This window comes from Oncorhynchus gorbuscha, linkage group LG15 (genome assembly GCF_021184085.1).
Source record: "Oncorhynchus gorbuscha isolate QuinsamMale2020 ecotype Even-year linkage group LG15, OgorEven_v1.0, whole genome shotgun sequence".
In the NCBI taxonomy this organism is placed as follows: domain Eukaryota; kingdom Metazoa; phylum Chordata; class Actinopteri; order Salmoniformes; family Salmonidae; genus Oncorhynchus; species Oncorhynchus gorbuscha.
Window position 1 is genome coordinate 36,760,307 of NC_060187.1, and position 21,357 is coordinate 36,781,663.

The 21,357-nt window shown below is 42.9% G+C and overlaps 1 protein-coding gene across 2 annotated transcripts in view; it reads left to right on the top strand.

The window, feature by feature from the left end:
- LOC123997054 (TLE family member 5-like) overlaps positions 1-15,285 on the top strand; it is a 39,330-nt gene extending 24,045 nt beyond the window's left edge. Inside the window, exons 2-7 of one of the 2 annotated variants that reach the window (XM_046301024.1) lie at positions 2,386-2,474; positions 5,120-5,183; positions 6,362-6,406; positions 9,126-9,188; positions 9,603-9,677; positions 10,631-15,285. In XM_046301024.1, coding sequence (XP_046156980.1) covers positions 2,386-2,474; positions 5,120-5,183; positions 6,362-6,406; positions 9,126-9,188; positions 9,603-9,677; positions 10,631-10,858 — 564 coding nt within the window. In that variant the 3' untranslated portion in view covers positions 10,859-15,285. The remainder of the gene's footprint in view (positions 1-2,385; positions 2,475-5,119; positions 5,184-6,361; positions 6,407-9,125; positions 9,189-9,602; positions 9,678-10,630) is intronic. The other variant, XM_046301025.1, reaches the window with a different exon arrangement.
- Positions 15,286-21,357: the final 6,072 nt, after the last annotated feature.

Genomic DNA, 21,357 nt, shown 5'->3' on the forward strand with positions numbered 1-21,357 from the left:
TCATATATAACGCTGGCGTATGAATGGATGGGTTATAGAGCAAACAACGCAATTATCACAACGAAGGCTGTAATATGGATTTCTTTACATCGAGACTTCCGGGGACGCTTGCAATGCTGACCCGGCTGGGGTTTGAGAAGTTAACAATTATTCGTTAGTTAATTTTCTTGAAAGGTAAGGGCACAACCTAGATTAGAGCCAATGTCTTAAATAGCTGAACATGTTAGTACTCCAACCTCCTGAAAGTGACAAACTGACACGTTTTCATTTTGTCACAAAAAAAAACTTTTATCAAATAAAGGCCTTGGATTTGACGGCCTGCACATACGCAGTTATGCGCGAGACAACCGTTAGACCTGATTAAGTGTTTCTGCACATGAGCTTAGCTAGCCAATGTGACAATGATCGGGGATTTATATCATACTGTGTGTACTGTTTTTGGCTTCATCATTCATTGACATACTGTACATTGGCATCGGATGTTTTATTGTTTTACAATTTGATTTCACCTTTATTTAACCAGGTAGGCTAGTTGAGAACAAGTTATTTGCAACTGCGACCTGGCCAAGATAAAGCATAGCAGTGTGAACAGACAGAGTTACACGTGGAGAAAACAATTAACAAGTCAATAACACAGTAGAACAAAGGGGAGTCTATATACATTGTGTGCAAAAGGCATGAGGAGGTAGGCGAGTAATTACAATTTTGCAGGTTAACACTGGAGTGATAAATGATCAGATGGTCATGTACAGGTAGAGATATTGGTGTGCAAAAGAGCAGAAAAGTAAATAAATAAAAACAGTATGGGGATGAAGTAGGTAAAAATGGGTGGGCTATTTGCTGATAGACTATGTACAGCTGCAGCGATCGGTTAGCTGCTCAGATAGCATATGTTTGAAGTTGGTGAGGGAGATAAAAGTCTCCAACTTCAGCGATTTTTGCAATTCGTTCCAGTCACAGGCAGCAGAGAACTGGAACGAAAGGCGGCCAAATGAGGTGTTGGCTTTAGGGATGATCAGTGAGATACACCTGCTGGAGCGCGTGCTACGGATGGGTGTTGCCATCGTGACCAGTGAACTGAGATAAGGCGGAGCTTTACCTAGCATGTAAAGTAGTGATTGCGCCGTGGCAATGGTTAGACTGGATTCAGTCAACGGGAGTGGAGAAATTACCATTTTGTATAGGTTTTTGAGTAAATTATTATTAGACCTACAGTTATTTATTTTAAATTAAATGCTACACATATACATATACTGCTACACACTCGCTTGCAGTGAACTCGCTTGCAGTGAGTTTGGCACAAAGATACAATTAGTCCATCTACCACCACTACTGCTTGTAAAGTAATGTGACTGTAATGACAATCTGGTTGGAACCGGAAAATAACTAAGTTGAGGAACATAATCAGAACCGGGAACCAAAGTGATCTATACCGTTATTTTAAAAGCATGGGAACCGCTTGATAACATTATTTTAACGTTCAAGACATTCTTATTTCAGTCCCCCAAAAAAAACACAACAAAGCGCCTATGAAAAGACCTAACTCAAACTTATTCCAGTGTCTGCCGCCAGCTGAACATTTTTACTAGTGTGTATGCAACCTGCCCCTCCCCTTCCAAAGCATAGGTTACTGTAGCCTACTAGCTATGTTTCAAGCGTGATGCAGAAATTAAGGAGAGATTTTAATTACAGAAGAATGGATGAACTTTTTCAATGCTAGTTACTTAGATACTATAGTTACCATGTTTCACATTAGATGTATTAACTACAAAAGGGTACGACATAGTTTTAATTCTGTTGCCGCTCTGCACACACACTTTTTAGCTAACTATCTAACTTTAGCACTGGTCTAATGTTAAGCCAACTGTCGGAAGTTCAGACATCCAAAGTTCATCCATAGAATGTGCTCCTCTGTAGGTATAATTCTGTAGGCCAAATTCAGATAATGCATGTCATTAACAAGATGCATATCGCTTCAACCCAAGCCGCCTCCACCCTCTCTCACTCTCTCCCCACCTACATCATGTCAGTCGCATCTCGTGCCCTACACTTGTCTGTCCATCACGCATATAAACAACTAGGCTGTAGCTTCCCGGCTCCATAGCAAGCTGCTCTATCTGCACTGATTGGAAAAGTAATTTTAATTTTAAAAAGGAACATTATAAACCGGTACTTTTTGTTTGGAAGCTGTTCAGAACATATTTTGCAGGTTGGAACAGTAAAACAAAACAAAAAATATGATAATGAAATTCTATTCAGAATGAAACGATTGTAAAATAATTTTGCTTCCAACCCTGATAACAATACAACTCAGTCCTACTGGTGTGAGCCAGGCCAGATCTGTCTGATTTCACTGACATGTTTGATGGTGTTTCTGTGTCTCAGGCTTCATCGCAGCAGCTGAAATTCACGACCTCTGACTCGTGTGACCGAATCAAGGATGAGTTCCAGTTCCTCCAAGCACAATACCACAGGTAAAAAAAATAACACTCCAACCACAGCTTATCAGATAAACTAGTATCTTTAGTTAAAAGGCAACTCCAACTTTCAACATAATTTTCATTTTCTCCAGTACAATACCAATGTTAACATATGTATAAAAAAAAACATATATATATATATAAAAAAATGTAAAAAACGTTCTGCCTGTCAAAAGTTAAAACATTTTAATAACAGTGAATTTCAAACACTGAGATTTGCGGTGATGTGGGGATTAAGAAAATACTGTCCCTTGGGCTAAACTTGAAGGGTTTGAAAATCTTTTTTAAACTTTAATCCTACCCTGTGATGTCACAGAAGTATTTTTTTAGGACCTTTTCTTTACAACCACAGATCATAGAAATACTCTGTTTTCTCTCTGGTTTGGTGCTGGAGATGATGAATGAGGTTGAAAAATGGCGGAATTGTCCTTTATGATACAAACTCTTAATCACTTTATTAAGCATAACCATATTATATTTGTAGGTGAGAGTACAGATTAGAGTACTTGTTGAATTCTACTCTATTAAGTCATTGCCGTAAGCGTGTGCACCACATGCTGCTTTTATCAAGATCACATGGGCATAACCTACATGATTAGAATACCAAATAATTCACAGCAAGACAAACACATTTTTGTGTCTCCTGCTGCATATTTTTTATAGATGTGTCACTTCCATTTGGAACCCGACTCTACAACTCTGTTCTCTTTCATGTAATAGAAAGCAGTGTTATGATGTACCACTATAGCCACAACCCAACAAGATTGGCATTTGCTAGATGGTATAAGGTAATTTGTTTTACCTGGATTGAGATGTACAGTGTTGTGCTGTTTAATTCATGACTTAAATGGAGTTTATGGACCAAGGAAGGTTTCTTCTTTATTGATTTCTAGCCTTTGAAGGAGCAGCTGCACTGATCCGACTGCATCTTGTTTCCCCTCTTTACCTGTGGTACAGGAACTAGAGTGTGTATTGGCTAAGGTTCTTTCCTCCCTGTTTCATTGAGCTTCATCAGAGGAGAGCAAGATAAAAGCCTATGTTTTTTTCGTTGTGTGAAATTCCTGTCGGTCTGATCATCAGTCTGTTCCTATAGCATGAACACCTCAGTGCCTGGGCTTTGGTGTGTAATTCCCCAGACCCCCCCCCAATTTAACCCCCTTCAGAGGCAGACAGAAGCAGTTGAAAAGAATACCTGTTCTATACGCCGAATTCGTAGCATGCATATGCGCCGCCTATTGACTTGAGCTGAAGCGCCATAGACAAGGCTTTGTAGAACGCTGTGTTCAGCACTTTTAAAGGGAAATGTTCTGCAGGCGGTCTCCTGAGCATAGTAGTGAGCATTGTAACTGTCGCTCCCCCCCTCCTTCACATGCATAAATAGTTCAGGGAATACATAAATCAAAATAAAGATGACAGCAGGAGCGATTTAGAGGCGGAAGGAGCGGCAATAAAACTCTATCAAAGTGTCGTTTGAGAGCGTCTCTCTGGACCCCTGGGCCGCCTCCACCAATCACAGGCACACAAAGACAATCCCAATAGGGTCTCAGGTAGGGTGGCAGCAGGGGAGGCTGGTCGTCATGACAACCAACCTCTGTGTGGCTGCTGTTGGATTTATTTATTTATTTATTTTTAGAAGGGAAAAGCGATTTGGCTAAGTGGAGGCTGCAGGCGAAAGAGGAGTAGAGATGTAGGGCCAGAGGGAGAGAGCTGTCTGAATGAAATGCGCCCCCTGAGCACTTGTTTGGTCAGGGAATCTGAGGACTGCTCTTGAATTGTAATGAGGCGGTTTATTCTTTAACCTTTTCACTTTGGGCTGGTTTAACAGCGCCACTTTTATGATTCCATTTGCATCCACTATTTTTCCATGTAAGTGACAGAATCAGTGGTGGCTATGAGCAGCAGTTTCCCATTTAGGACCAATGATGAGAATCGCCACAGCTAATGCTCTGCCTAATTGAGCCGTCATTCACAGTGGCACAGATCCAGATCCCAAAGACTATCTTAATAATATAATAATAATAATAATAATATATGCCATTTAGCAGACGCTTTTATCCAAAGCGACTTACAGTCATGTGTGCATACATTCTACGTATGGGTGGTCCCGGGGATCGAACCCACTACCCTGGCATTACAAGCGCCATGCTCTACCAACTGAGCTACAGAAGGACCACAATGTAATGTAAATACACCATTATAAACCCTTGTTTGATGTAAACCCTTCTCCCTCTGTATCATTATTAATCAGAATGCTTTCCAGGGGGGACGTCAACACCGGAACCATTCTAATATGGTAACCAAGTTTGTGACAAGTGGTGTGACTTGGCCTCCTTTGTCCTGTCACCTCCTGTGACATCTGCAGTGAGCACGCTGACATGATTACAGCTAATGGCTGTCTGCGATGCCTCAGAGCTGCACATTCACCAACCAGCCACTATTTATAGGCAGGACATTTAAAAGCAATCTGGGTGTATATATTGGCCTTTTATTGGCCTTTTATTTGGGATCCTTTGGTCGATTGACACCATGTTAGATCTGCTGAGGGAAGGATGAAATAATTTCCTGGCTCTCTGAAGAGATATGATAGATGCTTCCTGTAGACTAAAAAGATGTTCTGTTTTTCTCTCCTTTTTCTGCAGTTTGAAACTGGAGTGTGACAAGCTGGCAAGTGAGAAGTCTGAGATGCAGCGTCATTATATCATGGTGAGAGTGTGTGTGTGTGTGTGTGATTGACCCTGCTCTGTCAATCTGCCCCAGGGCCCGCTGGCCCAGTCACATGGAATCACATTCATACCAACTACTGTACAGGCAGGGGGATGTTAAACACTGCAATGATATGATATCTCAACAAAACATACTTTCACCTTTTTATTATGGGATAGTTTTAAATTTGGCACTTTTAGTATTAGTATTGCAGCGATGTTGAGCGTATTAGTATTGCAGCGATGTTGAGCAGCGATATTGAGCGTATTAGTATTGCAGCGATGTTGAGCATATGATTTCTCTCTCTTTTTGTCATGTCTCTACTTTATTTTAACCCCTCCTCCTGTGTAGTCCTGTTCCCATCTATTTAGCTCTTTCCACTCCTTTTCTCCTGCCTCTCCCTCTTCTCTGTGTATTTCTATGTCGTTGTTCTCTCTCTCCTCCCTTCTATGATTCCTCCTCATCTCATCTGTGGTCTTTTTGTCTCTGATGTCGTTATGTCATCCTCCCCCTCTTCCCACCATCCTCCCCCCGACACATACTCTCCACCTCTAGCTAATCTCATTGTCTCTTGCCAGGCCTGTGTAGCTGTCTGATATTCTCTCTCTAATTGATCCGTTGACTGGCTTAATCTCATCTAATCTGTGCAGCGCTGCACTCGTATCCATCAGCGGGTCAGTGTGTGGAGCTTCAGCCTAGGCCCCCCCATTGCCTATCGGGTTCCCCCGCTTCGCCGCCTGCGAACGCAAGCACCTCCATTTCCCCAGCACCGTAATTGCTTTAGGGACATGCCGTTTGGGGTGGAAGGCTTACTCTCCTCTCTCGTGTGTGTGTGTATGTGTGTTTGTTTTAGAGCGTTGGAGCCCATGCCTTCACAGACCGAGAGGGTGATTTAACAGGGCAAATGCTGAGCCACTGGCCCGCTCATTAACACAGAACACACACCATCCCTTCTCACAGCGACACACAGAAGGACACCAATAACAGGATGTGTGTAAAGGGTTCAACCTGGTGTAATGACATGATACATGACACCCAGGAGATGGCTGCTGTAGACTGCTCTGTGGGACAGTCAGAAATGCATATGGACAATCTGTCTACAGGACATAATGTCATTTCCCTTTTTCCATTATTATACTGTATATATAACAACGCCGCCTCTTCCTTCTACTTTACAGTACTATGAGATGTCCTATGGGCTGAACATCGAAATGCACAAGCAGGTAAGTCTCTCGTGCTACATTAATAGGAACCACTTCTTCAGCAGTGATATCTGAGAGAGGAATCTGTTCTTCTCCTTGGGTGTGCCGACTAGTCGGACATAACAAGAATTTTAATGGATATGGGCAATTTCCGAGGTACGATTATGATCTGAGTATTTTTTGTTATCCTTGATCGGGGAACGAAAGTACTTTTTGGGTGCCAGCACACATCTTTCTCATGTCAATCAGTCATGTGTGAGGTTCTAGGTGGTCTAAATGACTCCACTGGCTGTAAAGAGAAGGGTGGGCTGTATGTTGATCCTGCTGCCCTGATTGGATAGAGGAAGGTTGTCCATCCACTTGCTTCAGAATTTCACCGGATCAGTTTTCGGTCTGATCATTTGGATTTCTGCTGCCTGTTACTATGATAAATCACATGGCGAGGATGTTTGCTATCAATGTGCGTAATATCTTACAAGCGGTACAAGCGTAGGAGAAGAAATATGAACCGCTGCTGCGCATTATGAGTGACAGACGGCAAATGTGGCTGCCCCTGCAAGTTGAGGACACACACACCCCTCTGTTCACTGCTCTTAATTTGCAGTGAGAATGTGCAGGGAGGTGTTTTGCCAACATCTACCAATCACGAGTATCATCCGATCCGACTATCAACTGTCAACTTGCGGATACGAGTATGACCATGTCGGCACACCCCTACTTCCCATCATGCTGCCTGTAGACAGACGGACAGTGAATCATCTCTCTGTGGCATCGATGAGAAAGCATCATTACTCACAAAGGGATTGTTCTAATGGAAGGAGCAGTACAGTACTGCACAGGTTAAAGCTCTAATCTAGGTATATTCCTACATGATCAGTGGAAGAGTAGCGTACTGCTGTCTAAGGGGCTCATCTGGTGCCCATTGATCAGGGGGTGTGGGGAGTAAATAATGGGCAGGCTGCTGGGGTAGAGCGATGTGCTTCTGTGGACCCGGCTTTATCTGCGACCTCGTCACCCTAAAAGATTGACGGTTCCTCCCTGATAGCCACACCGGCAGCATGGAACACGCAGTGAAAAATAACGTCACAAACACGCTCGCTCGCTTGCGCGCGCACACACACACACACACACACACAAGTACATACACAGCCTCCACTCTGCCTCATGAGTACAATTCATCACCCCTCCTCCTTTATTTGACGGGGATAAAATATTTAGAAATTCAGAGGCGAGAAAGAGCGAGGGGAGCTGTGTGTGTGTATCCCCACTTGTTTGCCTATATGTGTGTATCCGCATTTTTGTTAGCCCGTTTGTGTGTGTGTGTGTGTGTGTGTGAGTGCGTGCTTTGTGTGCCTTTGTGTGTGTGAGTGGGTGCAGATGAACTGCGGCAGCATTAGAGTTGAAATTGAAGGGGGTGTGTAGAACTGAATGTCGAGGAGAATTCACATCTGGGTTTTGTGTTCAGCCTGCTCTCTTCCTCCTCCCACTCTCCCTCGCTTTCTCTCTCTCCTCCTGAGCGTTCTGTTCTCTCCAGCTGAGGGGCTCCAGACAGTTTAGTCTGGGATTGTGCCAGGGAGATATTGAAAAGGGGTTATTTGTGTTTCTTCTTTCTCTCTGCTTTTTATATTTATTTATTAAAAATAAAATTAAAAATGTCCTTGCCAGTTGCGAGGCCTCTCTCCGGTTAGCCTAGATGAATTGTGCTCCCGCCTGACAAAACATTTGGCATCTCCTCTTATTTGTGTGTGTGATGTGATCTTGCGCGTGTGTGTGTATAGAAAGAAGAGTGGAGAGACAAAATACATTTTTAGAGGAGACAGCAAGCGATGTCGGTGCGCATGATAGTGATAAGAGTGTAATGGTGCATGGTAAATGAATGTGATGAGGTCTCTTCTCAGATATCACGCTGAATTAGAAAGTAACACAATTAACACTGTGTTGCATATCTGAGTTGGTTATGATAATCACTGCCCGAACAGTGTGTGTGTGTGTGTGTGTGTGTGTGTGTGTGTGTGTGTGTGTGTGTGTGTGTGTGTGTGTGTGTGTGTGTGTGTGTGTGTGTGTGTGTGTACAGATGTGTGATCTTAATTTGACCTACATTGTCACAGCAAAATAATCCTGCATGTTGCTTGATCGGTGGTTAGGCTACTTGAAAAGTGCAATAAATACTCTTAATATAACTGTGGGTTTTCAGTGAATTTTATGTACACTACCGTTCAAACCAGTTTGCGCTGTTCTGTGAAGGGAGTAGTACACAGCGTTTTCACAACAGTTTTCAGCAGTGCTGACATTATTGCTAAAGGGTTTTCTAATGATCAATTAGCCTTTTAAAATGATAAACTTGGATTAGCTAACACAATGTGCCATTGGAACACAGGAGTGATGGTTGCTGATAATGGGCCTGTGTACGCCTATGTAGCTATTCCATAAAAAAAATCTGCCATTTCCAGCTAAAATTGTCATTTACAACATTAACAATGTCTACACTGTATTTCTGATCAATTTGATGTTATTTTAATGGACTTTTCTTTCTTTTTTTCAAAAATGTTTAAGTGCCCTCAAACTTTTGAACGGTAGTGTAAATCGGTGCAGGAAAATTCTCCGCAACAAAAGAGTGATCAAATTAAGGTCCTATGTTCTGTGTGCTTGTTGTAAAGTGCCCTTTGGGTGCATTGGATTTGTGTTGTGAGACTGATGGGTGTTAAATGAAGCTAAGGGCTGAAGTGTTTTATTTCCTCAGGCTGAGATTGTGAAGAGATTAAACGGGATCTGTGCCCAGGTCCTCCCTTATCTGTCCCAGGAGGTAAGACCACCCTCTAACCCCTGACCCTTTACCCCTAACCCCAACCTCACATTGCGCCCTTAGCCTGGAATGAGATCATTCTCATTTGACCACTCCTCCTCCCTCCCTCCCTCCCTCCCTCCCTGTATTATATTTATCTCTGTTCTCCCTCCATTCATCATTGAGAGCCCTGTAATCAAAGGGGCCAGTGCGCTCTGCTGTGATCCAGATAAGATGTGCTCATTTATGTCCATGACAAGATGACCCTACCCATTCCAACATGGGAGTAGACCATTGATTCTCCATCAGAGCCCTATGTTCTGTTAGTGGTGGCTGGTTGAATAACTGAATGGGTGATTAGCACAGGGTCAGTGTTGGTAGTGTTGATCCATCTACTTACCCCCCCCTGTGTGTGTGTGTGTGTTTGTACCCCAGCACCAGCAGCAGGTCCTGGGGGCCATCGAGAGGGCCAAGCAGGTCACCCCTCCAGAGATGAACTCCATCATCCGGGTAGGCTGCTCCCTCCAGCCCCTTCTCTGTGGGGTTACTGCTACTCTGTCACTATTTCACTATCTATCACTCTTTTATGATGCATCTGCTGTCCTGGGGTTTCCTTTAGCTTTGTCTGGTGTTTTAGGTATTGAAGATGATGATAAACAATCTTTATGTGTATATTATACTGAGTGTACAAAACATTAGGAACACCTTCCTAATATTGAGTTGCACCCCCTTTTACCCTCAGAACAGCCTCAATTTGTCAGGTTGTGGACTCTACAATGTGTCAAAAGCTTGTCAAGTTGTCTGGATGTGCTTTTGGTGAGGGACCATTCTTGATACACACATGAAACTGTTCAGTGTGAAAAACCCAACAGCATTGTAGTTCTTGGCACATTTAAACCGGTGCACCTACTACCATACTCCGTTCAAAGGCACTTCAGTAATTTGTCTTGCTCATTCACCCTCTGAATGGTACACATACACAATCCATGTCTCAAATGTCTCAAGGCTTAAACCTTATTTAATCTGTCTCCTCCCCTTCATCTACACTGATTGAAGTGAATTTAACAGGTGACATCAATAAGGGATCATAGTATTCACCTGGATTCATCTGGTCAGTCGGTCATGGAAAGAGCAGGTTTTCCTAATGTTGTACACTCGGTGTATGTATGTCACATGTGGCCGGTGGTACCTTAATTGTGGAGGACATGCTCTTTGTAATGGCTGTAACAGAATATATGGAATTGTTCAAACACATGGCATACATGGTTTACATGTGTTTGATGCCATTCCAGCCATTGTTATGAGCCGTCCTCCCCTCAGCAGCCTCCTGTGGTTTATGTATAATGTGTGTCTACATATGTTTATCATATACCCTCAGTGTATGTGCATATGTGTGCGTGTGAGAGCCATATGCACCCATCTATACCTCCCCTGTGTTTGAGCTGTGTGTTTGTTGTCCGCAGCAGCAGCTCCAGGCTCACCAGCTGTCCCAGCTCCAGGGTCTGGCCCTGCCCATGACCCCCATGCCCCTGGGCCTGAGCCAGTCCACCCTGCCGGCCGTCACCTCCTCCTCAGGCCTCTTCTCCCTCTCCTCCATCCTTGCCTCGCAGGCCCAGCTGGCCAAGGAAGAGAAGGCGTCCCGTGAGGGAGCCGACAACCACCGTGAGGAGGACGGGGACAAGTCCGACTAGAGCTCCCTCTCTTTCTCCCTCCACCGCATATCAGCAGCATCGGAGGGCTGTGGTCCTGTATACCTGCTATGTATCCATGCCAGCCTTCCTCCTCTCCCCTACGCCCTTCTCCCTAATCGTCCTACTTATATTTTCCATGCTTGGTTTTAAATTCTACTCTATTTTTCTCTCGATCTCTCGTCCTATCTGATGCTTTTGCCGTCATTCCAACTATGTACAGTGTTTATTTTTTGTATTTTTTTTAAATATATATACAATATCTTCAGATATCGTTTGATTTGAGCTTGATTTCTTTTTGTTAATTTGTGTATTCTTGTCACGGACCACCAACGGTCCCTTTTCCTTCCATTCTGACCACATTTTCACTCTTTACTCTCCCTCTTTTAAAGGAGGAGTTTCCTTTTTCACAACCAAATCTCTGTTTTTGATGTAAATGGCATGTTGTATAAGGGTCCAGACACCTTTTTTTGTGATTTCAAATGTTTTTGAGAAATAAAGCTTTTAGTGTAGTGATGCCGGTCTTTAGATGTTGTACACATGAAATTGTCATTCCAAACTTTATCCTCAACGTTATATTCTATTTTGTTGTGACTCAAGCTATATCTCTCGGTCCATTCTACATGTAACTGCCAAAAGAAAGGAAAGACTTGATTAAATAAGGGATACAAAGTGTTTTGAAAGCATGAGGTGCTTCCACACAGGAAGTTCCAGACACTTGTAGATTCTATGCCAAGGCGCGTTGAAGCTGTTCTGGTGGCCCAATGCCCTATGAAGACACTTTGTGTTGGTGTTTTTCTTATTTTGGCAGTTACATGCAGCAAGCTACACGGAAAATGGAACAGCTGGATAGGGGAAACTACTTGAGTCGCCAAACGGGAATATAACATTCTGGATAAAGTTCGGAATGACACAATTTCATGTGTACAGCATCTAAAGCCCTGCATCACTAGTATAAGCTTTGCTGTTTCTACAAAAACATATTTGGGTGTTTTTGGAACTTTTGTTCGTGTTTTTTCGGGGCCCCCATACTACACGACGAGGACAAAGAATTAATATGCTGTTTGGGTTAAGTTCCTCAAACTTGAAATCACAAAACAGTCTAGACTGCACTATAACATGCCATTTACATCAAAAATAGAGATCTGGTTGTAAAAAAAAAAAAAAAAAAAGAAGAGAACTTTTCCTTTAATCACTCTCCTCCCCTCCATTTTGCTAATCTGTGTTCTTTCTCATAAGTGGGTATTTGTTTGCACGCCACTGTCGCTGAGCGTCTCCTTCCTCCCTTTTTAACCAGGGCCCATCTGGGACCCTGAATGTCACACAGTATAATTGGAATAACAAACCAGAAGAGATCCAACAGACAGGCCCGCGTCACACAGCTCTCTAGCCTCTGTTGTGTCATACTTGATTCGATCGGTTGGTGTACACGACTTTGTTGCTCCATCGTAAAGAGACTCTTAGATGAGCTACATTGAAACGGGTCTATGGACGTCTGAATCCTAACTTGAAAATCCTGCATTGATAGTTGGGTGCACTTCGATTTTTCAGGTTAGTATTCGCCCCCAAGGTGAAGGAGGGTAGTTGAGACGTCAGTCTTCTTGGGGAATAGTGTAACTAGGTAATTCCAGTCCCTGATGGCTATAGTTGGGAAAGACGCATTCCTGTCTTAATGCCATAATAAAGCTGTGCTCTTACGTAGTCAAACTCTAGTGCTGCTTTTAGTCGTTTTAAGAAAGTAGGACGTATTGAAAAAAAATACTTCTAGATGAGTAGAGAGATGTATAATAAAAATTGTATATGGGAAACGAAAAACACCTTAGAGCTACTTTCATGCTGTTTCTCTTCAAGTCTGTGCTATCAGTCCTCCAACAAATCCACCCCCTATGACAAATTCCCCAAAGAACCCGATCTAACCCACTGAGCTGCTTTAGACATATCCACACACAGCAGCTTCCATGAAAGGCATGCTATCAGTACTATAATAACAGTCCGAATGTCCAGATCGCAGTGATGATAACATTGTGGAAGGTAGAAAAGACCTTCAAACTTTTTTTCTCCTTTCTGTAAAGTGCACTAATATTATGTTTTGGTGGTGATGCAGTAGAGGAGAGTAGTTGCCTCCAACACTAGAGGGCAGTAAGTGTTTTAGAAAGCAGCTCTGACGTCCATTGAGTCACCTCTTTGAACAGGAGTCCTCCGGTCTATTTTACGAAACGAGTTGACATTCTGTCAACCCCTATTGTTAGGCAGCGGCATTGAACATATTATGCAAAATGTCCACTCAGCCCCGACTATCTTTTTACTCAAAGATGAATCTCTGTATAAGAAAAAATGATACATGATTGAGCTTTCTCTTGTATACAATACATTAACAGCACTCACATATTTTGATCTATTGTCCATGGCCAATGAATGGTTAACGTAATGTTTTTTTGAGCTGTTCTTTGAGTAGATGAAGCACAACTAGCCACTGTTTAATGTGCATTTACAAAAATATATCTTTCCCAAACATGTTTCTCACAACCTATTGGAGAAACAGAGCGAGAAACGACAGCTTGATACGATATTACCTGGCCCCTTGAGTGCCGATGTAGGCTAGAACTGAAGCTGTACCTGGACTTGAAGAAATAATGATGTGAATATCATGATCTCTGATTCCCAGGATCCTTCAACTCAAAAGTCCCATTAACCAGCTCTGCAAACGTTATGACAATTACGTTCGTTAATCCCCCGGAATATGGCACTCCATTTAGTATGAAATGTTACGTTTCGTATGGTATGTATTAATTTGTGTATGTCCATCATCCATTTTGTATGGTATGATAGGTTACAAATTGCAAATGTTTTGTTAAGAATTCAATTGGTTGTTGCTAAGGTTGGGTAGGAGGCTAACGTTTGCTAGTCTAGGGGTTAAGGCTTAAAGATGGGGGGAGTGTTATCTAGCATGCTAAGTAGCTAAAAAAGTATTTGCTAAAGTTGTCCGTGATGAAATTCGGACGCGCTTTCTTTTTGTTTGTTAGATGTTCGCGTTATACTCCCACCCATCCACCCCAACCAACCAACCTCCTTCCTTTCTTTTGGCTTAAGTTGCATTGTTTTATGTAACCATGCCAAATGTAACATACTAATTTGAGTGAACTGTATTTACGTTTACTATGTTACGTCTAGTCTGATACTGGCTGTTTTTGGAAGTACATGCTGTGTGTAAATGCAGTAATGACAATAGTTGCTCCGCCAAACTCCATATTTTGGTGAGTTCCGAACATATGTTTTACAACGTTTCCAGAGCTGGTTAATGGGACTTTGAGTTGAAGAATCCTGGGCGTCAGAGGCCGTGTCGTCATATTCATCATCTCCCAGGTATTGGTTCAGGCTAGGACTAAGGTCTAGAACCTTGGGTTGAATGTCCAGGCAGCCCTAGAGCTATGGGGAATATAGAAGATGTGTGTGATGGTGACTGTGGTGGTTTTACTGTAAGATTCATTGGGAGGTAATTGGTGTTATTGTCTGACCATTGTTTTGATCCCAGCCTGTGATACAGCATGTGATGTACTGTATGTTTTTGTATTTCCCTTATATTAATAGACATTCTCCGTTCTGTTTTTGGTGGGTTACACTGTGAGGGTATATAGATCTGTGTAAATTTCCTAGATAACTCTGAGATGATTCCATAGCCGTATGTGAATGCATTCATAAACCTCTGTAATATTAGATTTGAACATTGGTCAGTCAGTGGTGAACCTGGGATTGACGTGTGGCTCTCTAAGCTTGTGAGCACAACTTACTCCTATGGACTTAAACAGTAGTGATATGCAACGAGTGTGAGTAGCTAGATGCACACAAACGCATGTCTCTTGGGGAACTATATTCCTTTCTATTAGCGAAGAAATGTTTAAAAAAAAAAATTGGTACACATTCTCTGTGATCAATGCACTTGTTTGAATATTATCGCTATAAAATAGAATGAGAGTAAAAAAAGCTGTTAAATTCTGATACAAATGAACTATGTGTTTGTTTAGTAGATGGGGACCAGTTTATGTATACAGTTATACATATAAAGCTTTACGTGTATATGGCTGCATCTTCTGTCTGTCCTGGATGGTTCCTGTGCTATGTCCTACAGTACTGATGTGACACTAGAGGAACTGCAGTACTTTGACCTATACCTGACCCAATCGCTTGCCCTTTCCCCAAAGCGTGAAGCATTGTAAGCATTTTGAGCTTTGTAAAGGTCATTTTTTAAATACTTATTTTGTGTATAATGTAAAACCTAAAGTGTGTACTTTGGCAAAAAAAAAGTGTCATGAAATCATAGCTTCATTTAAACAAGGTGAAATATAAAAAGTAACACATTTACTATACATAACTGAAATGTTCTGCAGTAAGGAAGTACTTATGGTGCCTTACAAATAAAGTCAATCAAATCAGCCGTGCGTGTTTGTCATTATGTATCTACTACTCCAAGAGGCCATGGTGAAAATGCAGTGGAGCGCTAGTATATTTTCAGTATTACTGCTAGATGAAGTATGACATTCACATGACTAATACTCTGCCAATTGATGTACTGTAGCATTTAAATAGTCTCATATGGACATTGTCAATGCCTGTGGAGCTTTGAGGTCCTTGTAGTTCATTGTAACTCCACAAGGCGGAAGTGTTGATTTAAAAACATCCTGTCTCATTTCTACTCTGGGCTGAATAATGCTCTGAGGTATTCCTCCATGTACTCCTCTGGCACAGAGGCATGGAATATTTGAAGAATGGGATGTCTGCTCCGTGGGGTCTCTGATTTAGGTTTAGAAATTCTCCACCACATGTTCTGTTTTATTACAACATTGGAGAAATTGAGACATGACCCAGTTGGCACCTTCGCAAAACCCTTGTGTAGATATTCCATCTATCAATCAAATGCATAACTTGTCATCACATTCAGTTATTATTCATTACACGCACACATATATGCAGTGTTACGCATACACAGGCAGTTACACACACCCTCTTCCTATTGGTTATTTTGTGTGTGTGTTTGTGTGGTTCCAGCCCTCTTCCTCCTCTCCTTCCTGCTCTGCTCTCTCTCAATCCATGGACTCCTCTGGATCTGAGCCCAGCATTTAAATAAATATGAAAGTGCCCTATTTTCTCTGTGTCAGGATACAGAGTCCTCAGAGAAGCATTGATGAGTTGGTGATTGTTTTTCCTCTGCGACAACACATTTGATGGAAAAGCTGAGAAAAATCATTCAGATTTAGTTTGAATGGTTATTAGCTACATCAAAGCCACCATACACTGTAGGCCTAAGAAAACATGAGCATATTGTCATGATTTATGATTGCTAAATACTGTACAATTTAAACACCTTCCCCCCATTCCCCAAAATGTCTGTTAATATGTTATGCTAAAATGTTTATTCTACTGAGCCATTTACTTTGTTCTTATCTTAGTATTTCTTCTTGTTGCATTGTCAAGAAGGAACCTGCAAGTAAGCATTTCATTGGACAGTCTATTCCGTGTCTATCCCGTACATACGACGAATAAAACTTGAAACTAATGTTGGCTAATTAACTGTGTGCATGTACTGAGCAGAGGAGATAGAGTGGAGCGCCTGAATGGAGAGCGGGAAGCGTCTTGATTAATCATGATTGACTCATTCAGAGCCATCGCTGCTTCCCCCATCACTCCCTCGATCCTGCTCTACTTTATGGCTTGATTATGAAGATGCTCTCTTTTTTTCCTCTCTCTGTCGCCTTCCTCTCTCTCTCACCTCTTTCCGTCTGTCTCTCCCATACCTCTCTGGGGCGATACATGCTGTGCTGGTTTATTCATGTGTCCCAGGGAACGGAGGCTGTCAATCTGCCTCTCCTCCATCCTCCCCCTCTCCTCCATCCCTCAGTCTATCTCTCCTGTCATTCCTCGCTGCCTCCCTCTGTCACTCTCCCTCTCTTTTGTCTCTCTTGCGTCTGTGGCAGTCCCACCCTCTTAGTTTTTTTTCTGCAAAGGCCTCACTATTTATCTTAATCTTCATTTCTTTCTCTGTCTTTCTCATCTTCACACAGTCACACTTCAACTCTTGTTTCCTCCCTGCCAATCTTTCTCTTATTTTTTCTCATCTCTCTCTTCTGTCTATTCTGTGTTTCTGTCTTCAGCTCCAGTCTTCGTGTGAGTGATGTATTGTATGGCCCAGCCCAGCTGGAGGAGTCCATGTTGACACAGCAGCTCAGTCTGATGCATATGCTCTCATAGATCCACCATGGGAACCCATGTCTGTCTGCATCTTCTTTTCTAATCTGGTCTTCCTCTGCATATCCTCCTCTCGCTCCCTCTCTACTCTGTCCTTCACGTCAGCGTGTGTATGTCCGTCCGTGTGTCAGTCTGTGTGCGTGTGTGAAAGGGCAATGTGTCTCATCAGTGGTCTGCTGTGGGATTTGCAGCAGCTGTTTTGGTGATACAGTAGCAGGAAACCTAGTTGGAGAAATGGGGACTATTAAAAGTTTAATAGAGTCATGTGAGATACAAACAACATCCTCCTTTCTTTCCTTCACTGCCCTTCCCGCTCTAGCTCCCCCTCTCTCATATCCTCCTCTATAATTCCCTCTCATCTTCTCTCTGTTCTCTTGCTCAACACCTTCCTCTCTCATTTCCCTGTCTCACCCCTCCCAATCTCTCCTGCCACTCTTTTTATCCCTCCCCATCTCACTCTTCCTCCTTCGCCCTTCTCTCTCTCTCCCCCCTCTCTTTATGAATCATCCTCACCCTCTCTCTCCAGTGCTAGTGAGATAAGAAAGGAGGGAAGGAGCGAGGGAATGTGAGAGAGTAGAGACAGTACTAATGGTGTTCAGTGTAAAGCCCTCCCCAGTGTGGTAGTGGGCTGTTACCCAGCTGTCTGTGGGGCTTCTTGCCTGTCACTTCCAATCCCAGTGACACCACAGCTACAACACACACAGTTAGCTAGCATTCCACCTTGCCCCGCCCTTACACACACACCCCTCCTCTCCACCACTTACTCTCTGGCTCTCAAAGACACACACACACATGTATATGCTTGCACACAGAAGCATAATCACAGTACAGTCACACGCACACACACTGGCTAACATTCACAAACACACTGCTGGTGCAGTGTAGACTCCCCCTTGCTGAAAGCCAAATTCATTTAGTGAGCACTCCTTTTCCTAGCTCTGTGTGTGTATGTAACTATGTATGACTGTGTGTGTGTGTGTGTGTGTGTGTGTGTGTGTGTGTGTGTGTGTGTGTGTGTGTGTGTGTGTGTGTGTGTGTGTGTGTTTGTGTGTGTGTGTGTGTGTGTGTGTGTGTGTGTGTGTGTGTGTGTGTGTGTGTGTTTGCGTGCACACACTTGCATCATCTCTTATTCATCCCTTTACTATCTCCATCTATCATGACTCTGAGAGAGGAAAACACATCAGGCTGAAAGTACAATAGTGCCTGTTCCTCACTATCTCTTATCTCACACTCTTCTCTCACTCACTCTAACTCTGTCTTTTTTCTAATGCTCCCTTGTCCCAGACAGTAAGCAACAGTGTGTCAATGACATGTTAATGATATGGGTTATTACTGTTGTAAACACTATTACTGTTGTAAACACACAGACAGTTGGATCCCGTCCTTTCAGTCCGTCAGTCTGTTAGTTCTGTATAAGTAGTATATATATGTTGTCCCAGTTTGCCCTCCCTCTTCTCTGCTCTGGCGCTGGCCTGCCTCTGAGCTGTGGTCTCTGTGTGAGTGGCGTGTGGTCATCCCGTGGTCTGTTCGCAGTCCCAGTGCGGTTCGCTCGCTCAGACTGAGGCCTGTGACCCTGTCTGTCTGTCTGTGTCTGCTGACTGGTGTTTCCCAATAAAACCCTCTGTGGTTCTGATGGGGTGTGATTAGAAAGCCAGTGTACACACACGCACTACTCTAGACTTCTCATATCACTCTTTCCTACTGTCAATCATCTCATTATAACACCATGAGAACTAGTGTTCTCCACCTCCTGAATAATCTGACAATGAACTGAGAAAAGTCATTCATCTTATCCTGCCATGAGGCTAGCCTGTAAATTATAATGATCTTAGAAAGAATGATAAATATTGTAAATGATCTTGCAGAAATTATGCATTTCACCCAAAGGCTTCACAAGTTTCCATTGAATATTACTTGGAAGTGAATGGTGGCAAATGTTTTACTTTTAAACTAAAAAACAGAACAGAGATTCTAGGTCCCAATAAACAAAGAGATCTGATGTCGGATCTGACAATGAATCTCGATGGTTGTACAGTTGTCTCAAAACTGTGAAGGACGTCGTCATTACTCTGGACCCTGATCTCTCTTTTGACAAACATATAAAAAATAAGATAATGAGCAGCTTTTTTTCATCTTCATAACTTTGCAAAAATCGAAATACTTTTTGTCCAAAATGATGCAGAAAAATGACTCCATGCTTTTCCCACTTCAATGCTCTACTGCAATGCTCTACTCTCCGACTACCCGGATAAATCACTAAGTTAACTTCAGCTAGTGCTAAACACGACTGCTAGAATCTCGACTAGAACCTAAACATTTGATCATAAGCATTACATGGACCTACTCCTACCCATCTCCCCGATGTGGTCCTGCCGTACACACCTACACCTACGCTACAGTCAGACGCAGGCCTCCTTATTGTTCCTAGACTTTTGAAGCAAACAGCTGCTATTCTGACTTTTTTAGTATGTTATTAGGATCCCCATTGGCTGTGGCAAAAGCAGCAGCTACTCTTCCTGGGGTCCACACAAAACATGACATAATACAGAACATTAATAGACAAGAACAGCTCAAGGACAGAACTACGTAAAGTTTTTTTTTTTAAGTTAAAAGCACACGTGGCCTACATATCAGTACATACACACAAACTATCTAGGTCAAATAGGGGAGAGGCGTTGTGCCGTGAGGTGTTGCTTTATCTGTTTCTTTAAACCAGGTTTGCTGTCTATTTGAGCAATATGAGATGGAACGGAATTGCATGCAATAATGGCTCTATATAATACTGTATGCTTTCTTGAATTTGTTCTGGATTTGGGGACTATGAAAAGACACCTGGTGGCATGTCTGGAGGGGTAAGTGTGTGTGCCAGAGCTGTGTGTAAGTTGTGTGTAACTGTACAAGATAGATAGATAGATAGATAGATGCTCTGAATCCATGATATGGCAGAGGTTGAAAAGCCATATCACACATTTTTTTCAACAACAGGTTATGGTCAATAATATCAGTCTGCACTGAAATGTAACGTTACAGCGCCCACAATCATTCAACCAATCATCAGTCATTTGTGTCAGTGCAGTACATGTTGAGTGCCCTAGCCTGGGTCCTGACTTTCAAGGGAGTTTTTCCTAGCCACCGTGCTTCTACGTCTGCATTGCTTGCTCTTTGGGGTTTTATGCTGGGTTTCTGTACAGCACTTTGTGATGATGTAAAAAAGGGCATTATAAATACATTTGATTGATTGATTATCTCCCCCAGTAGAAGGAACTGTCTTATCCAAGCTAGACTGAACACCAGGGGCTACTTCCAATAGTTTAAAGTGTATCTTTCCTCACTCCCTTCCTGTTTTGTAATAACTGACTAGTAATGACCTGTTATGGCCAATCAAGGAAGGAATGATTGAGTTGATAGGTTTTTAAACTGGTCCTAGGTAACGGCGTGATTTAGGACAGTGAATACAGGTAAAACTAGAGCCATGCTCTACTATACCTCCAGTCTATCCACAGTGGACTGCACAGCAGCACTTAGGGTCTCATGTGTACAGGTAGTGTAGTTCTGTTTCATTTCCTGTCCAAGCCTCTGCTGCATGTGTAGAAGCCATAAGAAGCTCTATTTGTTAGACGGCCAGGGAGTCAGGTGCAGCACAGACGCCACACTGTGAGGTCAGAGACCGGGCAGATGATGGAGAGGGAGAGAGCGAGATAGGGAGAGTCGAGGGAGGGAGGGAGGGAGAGTGCGAGGGATGGGGAGAGAGGGAGGGTTGACGGAGGGAAAGAGAGGGATAGGGAGGGATAGAGAGTGTGAGGGATGGGATGAGAGAGAGAGAGAGAGAGAGAGAGAGAGAGAGAGAGAGAGAGAGAGAGAGAGAGAGGGGGGGGAGGCATGTGAGGGTCACAGAGAGGTACAGCTGGGAGGCAGTTGGAAACAGAGAGATTGAGCAGAGGGTTGGCAGGATGTAATAAAGAGCATAGTGTGTATAATTTGATTTGATTTAATTATATTTGTGTAGTTTTATGTGCAGAGCCTTCAACAAAGCCCAAAATCCTCCTGAAAGTACCGTATGTCTACAGCTACAGAGATGATACCTCACTGACATAGTGTCATAGTCAGGGTAGGTTTAGTCTTATTCTGGGGTGGATAATGTATCCTGTGTATTGTGTGTGTCTCCATGTGTGATTGTATGTGTTGGAGGGCTTCGGGGTCTGATGTGTGAGGATAGAGGTCATTAGTGTGGCAAGGGTTGTCATTCTGTAGTTTTAGAGAGA